Source organism: Barbatula barbatula (assembly GCF_947034865.1).
Source record: "Barbatula barbatula genome assembly, chromosome: 1".
In the NCBI taxonomy this organism is placed as follows: Eukaryota; Metazoa; Chordata; class Actinopteri; order Cypriniformes; family Nemacheilidae; genus Barbatula; species Barbatula barbatula.
The window spans coordinates 3,818,310-3,829,653 of record NC_136766.1 but is presented as its reverse complement, the minus strand read 5'-3'; the positions used below and the strand labels follow the sequence as shown (position 1 = coordinate 3,829,653).

At 37.2% G+C, this 11,344-nt stretch overlaps 1 protein-coding gene across 1 annotated transcript; it reads right to left on the bottom strand.

The window, feature by feature from the left end:
• Nucleotides 1-5,225: 5,225 nt before the first annotated feature.
• On the bottom strand, nucleotides 5,226-10,645 carry dpep1 (dipeptidase 1). Its single transcript, XM_079453317.1, has 10 exons — nucleotides 10,189-10,645; nucleotides 9,351-9,477; nucleotides 9,141-9,273; nucleotides 8,635-8,785; nucleotides 8,125-8,194; nucleotides 7,418-7,594; nucleotides 6,396-6,480; nucleotides 6,232-6,307; nucleotides 5,963-6,098; nucleotides 5,226-5,878 (listed from the first exon to the last, which is right to left on the bottom strand). The coding sequence occupies exons 1-10, from the start codon at nucleotides 10,311-10,313 to the stop codon at nucleotides 5,708-5,710; spliced, it is 1,251 nt and encodes a 416-aa protein (XP_079309443.1). The 5' UTR covers nucleotides 10,314-10,645; the 3' UTR covers nucleotides 5,226-5,707.
• Between the last annotated feature and the right edge of the window lie 699 nt (nucleotides 10,646-11,344).

Genomic DNA, 11,344 nt, shown 5'->3' with positions numbered 1-11,344 from the left:
AAGCAAACAGAACAGAATTAATTCGGATGAGTCCATGTTCACAATACTACAGGGTATCCAATTCCTAATCCATCCGATTACGTATTTTGAAAGTAGGCTAAACCTCGACTGAAAGCCAATGCATTTTTCCCATAGACTTTGGGAGATCGAAAAAATAAGCTCTGTGATTGACAAAGGTTTATGATGTTCACACGTGTTGTCTATCAAGATAATATTAACAAATTAACACCACATTTGTTACTTTTGAAGCCGAAATACAATCGGCGGGGTAAGCTAACAGACCACACATCCCTGTAGAAAAAAACAGCATATGCTGGTTTGGTATGTTCTGCTGGTTTGTGCTGGTTTAAGCTAATCATGTGCTGGTTTACACTGGTCATGGTCCTTAGCTGGTTTAAACTGGTCAAACCAGCATCAAAACATACCTAACCCAGCATATGCTGTTCTTTTCAACAGGGTTGAAGACCCAGTGAAATCTAAACTAAAATGTTTTTTACTTTTATTGAGAATGAGTTTGCCTTAAGGAGGTCAATAACTGTTCAAAACTGACTGAAAGAATATGTACAAGCTAAAGGGATATAAAAAAACATAATGTCTAAATAATGTCTAGTCTAGCACAATGTATTTTTGCTTTGTTTTAAGGTCCTTTTCCTAAAAATGTGGTGCTCTCTTCTGAGAAGTCTTTAATAAGCGTTAGGCCTCAACCCCGATCTGCTAGGTTCTGGCTTGTCAGAAATGAATCTGGTCAAAGTTTGGCCTGGTACCCAAAGGTTCTTTGGTGTCCTACAAGTGCCCTGCTGAGTCATCAAGGGATGTTGTCAACCATGTAGAAGCGCCTCCTTTTCCTACACTTCCTCTGGATGGGTACACATTTGAATTTGTCCCTGATTACCATGAGATGTTGTTCTCAGAAAGCTTTCTAGTCACTCAGGGATAAATGCAAAGGACACACAGGACCAGTCACCGTCTTCTCTATGGAACCAAATGCGTGTAAACGAACCGCTATATATGGTCATTTTAAATATAATAATATAAAAATAGATATTTATCCTTCTGTAGAGTTTATATATTGTGTAAATTCTGTAACTCATTTGCAGAAAACACTTTCAGAGTATGTTTTTCTTTCATTCCTGGACAAAGTGCAATAATTGTGATTAAATTTTACATGTGGTTTATATAGAGTTCTATTTAGAAACAGTGATAAAAGAGGTCAAATATTTATATATATATATATATATATTTTATTAATAACTTCATAATTTTATTCCCAAATGTAATTTTTTTTAAAACTCTGTTTATAGGAGTTGAAAAGAAGGTGTCAAAAGCAAATAAATAAAAGCTGGAATCTTTTTATTACTTATTACTTGTTTTGTATTTCTTATTTCTATTAAAATTTACGTTTTTAATTGTAAACTGTGTACCATCTTGTTTTGTAAAGATTTTGTTATACTTCAATAAAATATGCGCTTTTTATCCCAGACTAAATCGGTGCAATTGAAAGCTCGGTTGTCTTGAAGGATTTTATGGCTGCATAGAGGACCCAGACTGTTGCTTTATGTGCCGGAGGACGTGATGGGGGATGAGTAATGTGCAATGAACCGCAATCAAATCAGCATTAAATAAATATCAATAAAATAATCACATTGTTGCATGTTACTTACAAACAATTCTAATGTTGATACCATAACCCTTGTCATTATCTAGGAAATTCATCATTTAATAACATCTAAAGACTGCTAAAAACACTCAACTTTTATTTAGATATTATTTACATGTGTAACCATAAAACATATGCATAAATGTCAAGAAATAGGTTTTTGTTTATTTACAATATATTTGCATGTTATGATGACTTATACTTCATAATTGCCAAAAATGTGACGAATCCTAACGGAAAGTAACTTCTTTATATGGATGTAATAAAAAGGGACACGTTTTTGGGGAGACGACATACCTTGTGGGATTTCTGTGAATTAAAATGCACAAACCAGAAGCAATAATACCTCACAAATGAAGAAGGATTTGCCTCTTCATAGAACAAAAAGAAAATCATAATCCATTTACGAAGAATGTGTACCGTTATGAATGTGATGATCCTGAAATTGGCACTTATGTGACTGGAAAAATCATGGACTAAAAATCAAACAAATGTTTTAAAATCGAGGAGAGACCTCACATGGGTATTTGTACAACCACATGTTAATATCTGTGCTGTTAGTTGAATTAAACCCTTTGGTAATACCTTTATTTTTCATGGTAAGGTTGACATTTTCACGGAATTGCCCACTTCTTGTTTATTATGGCTGACGTCATTACGTCTTCTTCTTTAGGGTTTTACTGGCGGTTGACAAACTATTAAACGGGTATTACCGCCACTAACTGGTATGGAGTGTGGATCAAAATGACCTTTTTTTTCTTATATCATTTTCCACAAATGTGTAATAATTAGATATTGAAAAATAAAGCTATAACATTCATTTCCAGAATTGATTTGTTCTAGATTTTGCCTTAGAATCCGTCTTTCTGACTCATATTTCTGACGGTATAACATAACATGTGCCACAGTTTCTTCTTTCCAACAAAATTCACACCTTCCCGTATCACGATGACCCATTAAGTGTGCGGTTTAGTCTTGTATGTCCAAATCTCATCCTTGATATTATTATCTCTTCTCTTCTAATTTTCCTGCACCTCATCTCTCCCACTTTCCTTTGAATTTTGTAAAACCACCTACCTTTCTTCTCCATATCCCATTGTTTTTGCCAACTTACCCTTAACCTTTCCTTAATAGTACTCTTGATTTAATTCTTACTAATACTAACACTTATGTTCATATCATTGTTTTTAATGGCTTATTTTGCTGCCCTATCTGCCATTTCATTTCATGCGCAGGTAAAAATATCACTGTACGTCCCATCATTTGAATTCTGTATTATGTTTGCTGTATTTCTGTTAAAAAGGGAATCCTATCTTGTTATCTATACTCTTTGATAATAATTTAAAATCTACTATTGCATCTGAAAGTAAACAAGGCTTTATTACTGGTAACGGTACTGTTGGACTAACCTTCATCTGCTTAATTTTAAGTTATATTGCTTTCTCTATTACTGTCCATCGAAACTTTTCGTTTTCCTCCACTCTTTTACCCAACAAGGCTTTAAAGTGTCTAATGTTGGATGCTCTTGACTGTGACCTTGTAAATTAGCCCAATACCTCAGTGATAACTGTAACCTTCTCATTTCTAATGACATTTCCCCATTTCTACCTGTAGTGCTATAATTAGTGTAGTTTTATAGCACCTGTACATAATCTCAATACCTGATGCTGTATACTGGTTAACCTTCTGAGAGAAGTACCTGCTGCTGATCCATAAACCACACAACCATAATCTAATACTGATCTAATCAACCCACTATATATGGCCTTTAATGCCATCCTATCTGCCCCCACTCACTTCCTACTAAACACCTCATTATATTTATCACTTTCTTACATTTTTCCAATATTTTCTGGACATGCCTAAACCCAAACCTAACTTTATTAGCTTGAATGGGTAACTTGTTGATTTTATGCATTGTAAAAATCATATGAATATAATAATATTATCAAATATATTTTTATATGCGTTGCAAGGGTTGTCTTTTGGCTTTTTGAACAATGTGTCCAGTAGGTGGAGATATTGTCTTATATTTAAAGGGATATTTCATCAAAAGGGATCACGACTTACTCACTCTCTAGATGTTCCAAACCTGTATACATACATTTTTTTCTGATAAACACAGAGAAAGATATTTGGACGGATGCCTGGAACCAAACAGTTCTGGGCCCCATTGACTACCATAGTAGGAAAAATAACAAGTCAAAAGTGCCCCTGTTTGCATTCCTACGTTCTTCAAACTATCTTCTATAGTATTATAGTACAACTCTACTTGTCATTTCAACCGGACGATCCGACGGTCGCTGCTCGCATCGCGGCATGCCTGAGTGACATCTCGCTTTGGATGAAGGATCATCACCTGCAGCTAAACCTTGCAAAAACGGAACTGCTTGTGATCCCGGCCAACCCAAAGATTCACCACAACCTTGCCATTCAACTAGGCTCATCAACGATTACACCGTCCAGCACAGCCAGAAACCTGGGAGTGGTAATCGATCGACTTAACCTCACAAGTCATGTTGCCAGCACCACCCGGTCCTGTAGATTCATCCTCTACAACATTAGGAAAATTAGACCTTTCCTATCGGAGCACTCTACGCAAGTCCTAGTCCAGGCTCTTGTCCTGTCCAAACTGGATTATTGCAATGCGCTTCTGGCTGGACTTCCTGCTTGCACAATCAAACCTCTCCAGATGATCCAGAATGCGGCGGCAAGAGTGGCCTTCAATGAACCGAAGAGAGCGCATGTAACTCCGCTCTTCATCAGGTTACACTGGCTCCCTGTTGCCGCCCGCATAAAGTTCAAAGCTATGCTCCTGGCCTACAAGACCAACACCGGATCTGCACCATCGTATCTCCACTCGCTAATGCAGATCTATGTTCCTGCCAGATCACTGCGGTCTGCAAAGGAACAACGACTAGTGGTACCATCCCAAAAAGTAAAAAAGTCACTCTCCCGTACCTTCTCTGGATCTGTTCCACATTGGTGGAATGATCTACCAGCTGCTACAAGATCAGCAGACTCGGTTGCCATCTTTAAAAAACGCCTAAAAACGCATCTCTTCCGTCAACACGTCGCTGATTGATTTATCCTAATTCTCTTACCTTTCCTTTTTTATAAAAAAAAAATAAAAAAATAAAAATTAAATGAATAAATAATAATTACTAACCTGACTATTCTTAGCTTTGTATACTAGGCTTTAATGGACTAGTTTGATGCACTTATGTATTTTGTTGCCTATGTTGTTATAATTGCTTCCAATGTTTCCTCATCTGTAAGTCGCTTTGGATAAAAGCGTCTGCTAAATGACTAAATGTAAATGTAAATGTATTAAACAGATCAAAAAAATGTAAATGTTCCTACGGTGGAAAATTTCCATTGGTGGCCAAGAACTGTTTGGTTAAACGCATTCTTCCAAACATCTTTCTCTGTGTTCATCAGAACAAATATACATGTATACAGTTTGGAACAACTCAAAGGTGAGGAAATGGTTGAACTCTCCCTTCATCAGGTGCAAAAGTGACAGTCTTGTTTTTCACGTAAGTGCTCAACAAACAATGTTGTGTTTGCTCTGAGGATATTTAATTTGGCAAGTGAATGATCGGAGCGATGGGAACCGGTTTTGCATGCAACAGACTGTCAAACACAAAACCTTTTCCATGTCATTGTCAGGGGAGTCCTGAGGCTACAAATACAACAGTGTCATTATATGTCAGTATTGTTTACCATGATGAAACAACCCCTATTAATCAGTGACATTTGATTGACAGACCGCAGCATTTAAAGAAAACCCGTTCAATTCCAGGACTGTTCTTTGATGTTGAATAGGAGATACTTCCTGTTTTATTTAAACCTTTAATCTTACAATGAAAATGTACAGTATTTCACTTTTTAAATGACTCAAAAAGCAATACACTTAAATCTTTGAAGGCTAATGTTTTCTGATCTGAATTTGGGATGTTACGATATACCGATGTTGAACCATAATCATGATCATTGATATTGTGTTCACTTAATATACATATGATAAAATCATAAATAACGGGTTGATTATAGTAACTTGTTTAGCAGTGTCAGAACCAATACCAGTGGATATAAAGAGTGTGCACAGGCTGAACTAGTTTTATCTGGATATCCGTAATCCGTCCTGCAGGGGTTTTGGACATCCTTAAGAGGAATAGGAAAATCATCTGGTTTAAGATCCTTCAGGGTGTCTCTGACCTGTTGGAACATGAATGAACGTTTTTAGAAATAGCTATATACTGAATGTTGATTTGTTGCATGAATGTTTTTGTGTATCCATACCCTCTCAACTTCTTTGAACACCCTCAACAGGTTCTTCCCCAGAGCGTTTTTGATGTCATCATCTGTCCAGCCACGCCTAAGAAGTTCCGCCACAAGGTTAGGATACTTTGACACGTCCTCCAGACCATCTGGTACTCTATGACAAACATGCATGGTTTATTTTGATCATAAGTAGACTTGTTTTTCTGTCATAAAGCAGTCTAAGCATTACACACTTTGAACCCTTGAGCTGCAGAGTAGACTTGATATTATTTTATCAGTCTGGTTACCTTGGGACTCCATCATAATCTCCTCCAAATCCAATGATACTAGAGCCGGCCACTTTCTTGATATGGTCAAAGTGATCTGCATTTCATATGTAAAATGTCAATTCCAATCCATGTTTTGCGTAATCAAGGATGGTCAGATCAAGGGCACGTGAGGAGATACTCACCAGCTACGTGAGAGAGGTTAGCTGTTTTTTGGCAGGTGACGTAATCATTATAAAAATTGATCATGACAATGCCAGTCTTGTTTTTCTGAAACAAGAAACATCACAGAAAATAAAGGGATGGTTCACCCCAAAATGAAAATTCTGTCATTTAGTCATCCTCATGACATTCCAAATATGATTTTCTTTAGAACACAAAAGAAGATATTTTAAAGAACAGAACTGAGACAATTCTCTTCTTTATGTTCCACAGAAGAAAAAGTCACATACAGGTTTTTAATCAAACTCGCAAGTGCCATAAATGTGTACCATGGTTTTAAGATATAACATCTGCCCTTTGTCTGTATGATATTATTGGGCCTTTTTTATTGCCATCTCATATCAACAGCCATTTTTCAAACCCTTAGGGTCAGAAGTTTATTTGACTCACTGTTAAAGCCATAATAAAACTGCTTGCTGTGTAGTTATATTAACATGGAGCATAAATAATAATAAGCTTTGTTAAACTGCTGCTCACGCACCACGTAAATCTCACTTCTCTTTGCAAAGTGAAATTCAGTTTCTCAAGTATTGCTGGTTAACCTCTGCGAGTTCTGATGAACAGGCGTCACTGATGATCACTGATGTTCTGTTTTATGACTTTGTGTTAAAAATGTCAAATTTCAAGGTCAGGGCAAACTCTTGAAAAGTTTTTGATACTCAGCAATTTTTCATATTAAACATAAACATTGAAAACAGATCCCACAGGCCCAAACACCACACAAGGGTTAAACCCTGTTGTTAATCTTTCACATCTGATAATCCCATCACTAACTGCCTCCGTAGTTACATAAGTGATTATGCACATGTCTGTTTTATTAGGTCTTTATAAACCAAAATGTTCTCCTTGAAGGGCATGCTTTATCTTTTACAGCCGTCATAGATATAGACACTTTTTTATGACTATGACAGTACGTGATTTAATGAAGTCTGTTTTTATGTAACATAAGGACCTCTGGAGGTTGTAAAAGGGATTATGGACTCACCACTTGCAGAAGAACGTCATCAGGAACATTTCTCTTGTGAGGACAGATGCTGTAGGCAGAGGAATGGCTGAAGATAACCGGGGCTTTGGAGATCTCCAGAACCTGCTTCATGACCTTCTCGGACACGTGAGCCAGATCAACCAACATTCCAATACGGTTCATTTCCAAGATCACTTGCTGAGCGAATAAATGAATTTGTTTACCACAGACATAAAGGTCCAATCGAGGTCAACGCACTGTAGGTTGACCTTCATTAACCTCCAAGTTAAAGATAGAAGTTAAAGATAACATTTGAATGCTTTATGTTAATCATTTCTATTGGGTAGTTGAAATATACAAGGTGTCGGGACACATAAAACAGACATATGGAAGTCATTTGATATAACAGAATATCAAACCAAGTTTGTGGAACTGAAATAAAGACGTTTAATGTGAGAGAGAGAAGCATTGGTTTGAAAATAACACTGGGTTTGGTCTTTCGTGATGTAAAGCAATTAAATTAATTCGTTTTAATGTAAAGGTAATGTAACATGATGCATTATTTTGCCTTGCTGATTTCCTAGCAGGGATATTTTATATTTTTGATCGCGTTGAATTGAGCAGTATTTTGTGTGTATGCTTATGTTGACACATTTTGCAAGTAGTAATTATACCGTGAAAAAGAGCTGACATAAACATATCTGTATTTTGTGTAAAGTGAGGCTAACCTTGCCAAAATCAGACAAACCATTATGCACCGCAGGCTCAGATCCTGTATCCACCAGCCAGTTGTCCACCCTAGAAGGAAGTGAGAACAACATGTGGTAAATAAATAATTGGGCTTTGAAATAAAATGAATCCCCCTTCTCCAATCTGATGGTCTCACGCACTATTGTGACTTGTTATTTCTTTGGAACCCTGACTTATATTAAATTTCATATTCCCCGTGTGTTTCTGGGAACCGGGTTTGAATGTGGATGAGGGCTGAGGCTGGAAATTCCCTGCCCATTCCAGTGGCTCGGGTGTTTGTACGTTAACGGCTGTCACTGTCGTCTGGGTGTGTTAAGGGAAAGGCAGATGAACTTGCATCAAGGAGTCTGTCTGAATTCCAGGATGATGAAATCATGATGACTTAGTTGTAATTTCCTCGCCCTGCAGGACCAACCGGTGCGCACTTCTTTTCTAATTTCCTTTTAGTTGCTGTACGGTGATGCAAGTATACAGATGAAGTCACTCACCATGGTGTGTTGCAGCTATGTGTAAGCGTGAGGTATCGAACGCCCAGCTGGTACATGGTGCGCAGTGTGGCCAGACTGCTGTCTATTGAGTGCCCGCCCTCAACGCCAATCAAACAAGCTGTTTTATTCTGGGCAAAAGCCTGCTCTATATCTGCAATGACAAAATAAAGAGATCATGGTTTAGGGTGTAACAATGTATCGTCATGCACAATTTCTACTGTGTAATCTAACTTGACGTCACTGAAATTGAAAACTATATGTGGTGTCTAATTCTTATAAAGTTGTGCAATGTGAGTCATACAGGCTGTGATTATTTAGGGAAAAGAACAACAACCTAAAAGCACCATGCAGCTCTAAATTTAACCATCACAGACGTAAAATGTACAAAATGTACAGATTTGCAATTTCCAGAAGTCACGTTTTAGTGTTGTAGGGCGTTTCTATATGGTTGCTAGGGTATTCTGTGTTGGTTGCTACGTGTATTCCCCCTTTCCACCGCACCTTACCTTGACTGCTGGTAGCAAATGTGAAAACATCTGGATATTTCTGGCACATCCTGTGGATCACATCAATCTGTTCCAGGGTCTGTCTGACTGCATCTTTATATTGCGTGTCACATGCTACATAAGCGGCCCAAAACTGCATCACAAAAACAAACACAATGCAGTTAGACTGACCGGGGCGTACCTGAGTTTTGTATGCATGTGTTCTTGTACCTGTGCTGAGAGGCGTCCTTCTTTAATTTTCGGGATGTTGGTGTGAGTAGAGTCGAGCATGTACAGGTCGACTGCGTCGAGTTGATTATTAAACTTGTTCCTCAGCTGCCAGGGCAGGTCATTGTGTCTGTGTTATGAGAATGTTATGGCAAATAGACCATTACAACCAGCACATTAACCTTTAGATAATATGAGACTTTGTGACCTCTACAAACAGTATCTCTGTTCTATTTCATTGCATGCACGTGGCCTGTCCAAACGTATACTTTCGTATAAAATGCGTATTTTCTAGTATTTTTGAAAAGCAAAACCCCAGTTTTTTAAGGAACTTGGATTACAAGTAAATGTATTACTATTGCACTTTTAAATACTATGTTCCTATTTTTGTCTTGATTTTTATTCTGAAAATATACCTGTACCTTTAAGGATCAAAAACATCTCAAACAAATATTGAGTAAAACAGGCCATTTAGACTTTTCTGTCAGTTTAAGTCAAATACACACAAGTGAAAATTTCAAGTGAAAAGAAGTACATGAAAAGTATATATACATATTTCTTTACAGATGTAGCACACTTCTGCATCTCTTTGAACGGCAGTATCCTCTTGTGCGAACTGTGGTACCAAAAAAGTATTGAAACACTCAATGTATGTGTAAATGCAGATAATATTTACATGTTGTTTAAGCTATAAAATACTATCCTTACATTTATCAGTGGCTTAAGTTTTCAAAGACTTTTCAGGCCAACATTATTTATAATAATACATTAATCTATTGTTTACAGAACATGGTTTTACCCATTATTGTCTAATATTTTGACAGACAGAGAGATATCTTACCCATCTATTAGTGGGGCTTCAGCCATCAGTTTAAGCGCACGTTCCTTCAGTTCATTTGCAGTGGAGTGGACTGTCGAAGCCCACAGAATCAAACACACAGTCTTGATCAATGTCATCGTCATCATCGCCTTGTGTCCTTTACTACGAAGTTTGTCCTTTAAATAATGATCATTTATTTCCTCTTTAATATCCACAGGTGGTTGTATATCTATCTCTGTCTGTGTGTACAGATACAGTAAGGCCACAGGCTCGTGTCAGGGCTTAAGTTCACATCATGATGATGTGTTCACGGAAATTAAGTTAATGTATAATTTAGGCTTGTAATTCTTTTAATGATGTGTGAAAAGATAAGGTGTTGCTATAAAAACGACAGTCCCTATAAAAAATGACAGTTTTTGTGATCTCGTTTAAAGTCCATCTTGGCACGACAAGCAGTCGCAAGAATATTGTCTGCAATGGTGTTTCTTTAGTAACCAGAAAGGATATTATGCAATGTGCCTGGTGCATGATATGCACGTTATAGAGATGTTGACATTTTAGGTTTAGTTCAATCATTTCGAGACTTTTCATAACTGACTAGGTTATCACTTTGTTTAATTTGTAAAAGGAACCATTAGTATCTGACCAAACAAATTTATTCCATAACCGGTCCCCTGACACTGCGCTTTGCTGTGTTAATGTTGTGCGTAGGTCTGTGTGCTCATCTTTGACCTGATGATCGCTCAAGCAAATGTAGAGCATTTCTAACAATATTTTTTCTACTGCTTCCTGTTTTCTCAAACTATGCATCAGTTGTGCTATAGCTTGAACATCTGATAATGTATATTTATTACTTTACAGGACAGAGTGGGCTTAGGCATGGTAAAGATTCCATTTCAAGCGTGTTTTGTGTTTTTTCACCCCATTTGTTTTTGTGGCTTTGTTAGATGGCTCGACAAGATGCAGATTTGGTTTGACCGTGGCTCTTTATCCTTGGCGTTGTGTGTTGGTTGACAGGTCCTTTTTCAGTGCTATTTGCTGCTGTGGGTTGGTGCAATGATAGAACTTTGAGCTTGACATTTTTTTCACGACAACAACAAAATCTTAACACTACGATGTCTATGCAACCAGATTGCGTTTGGATAAGATCAACATTTTCTTAGAAAATATGTATTTT

Excerpts from the sequence above, each read along its gene's own strand:
- dpep1 (XM_079453317.1), bottom strand. The coding sequence starts at position 10,313 with ATGATGACGATGACATTGATCAAGACTGTGTGTTTGATTCTGTGGGCT. Across the intron at positions 9,478-10,188 it reads GAAGCCCCACTAATAGATGG|ACACAATGACCTGCCCTGGC; the intron begins GTAAGATATCTC and ends CTCATAACACAG. Across the intron at positions 5,879-5,962 it reads TGTTCAAAGAAGTTGAGAGG|GTCAGAGACACCCTGAAGGA; the intron begins GTATGGATACAC and ends ATGTTCCAACAG.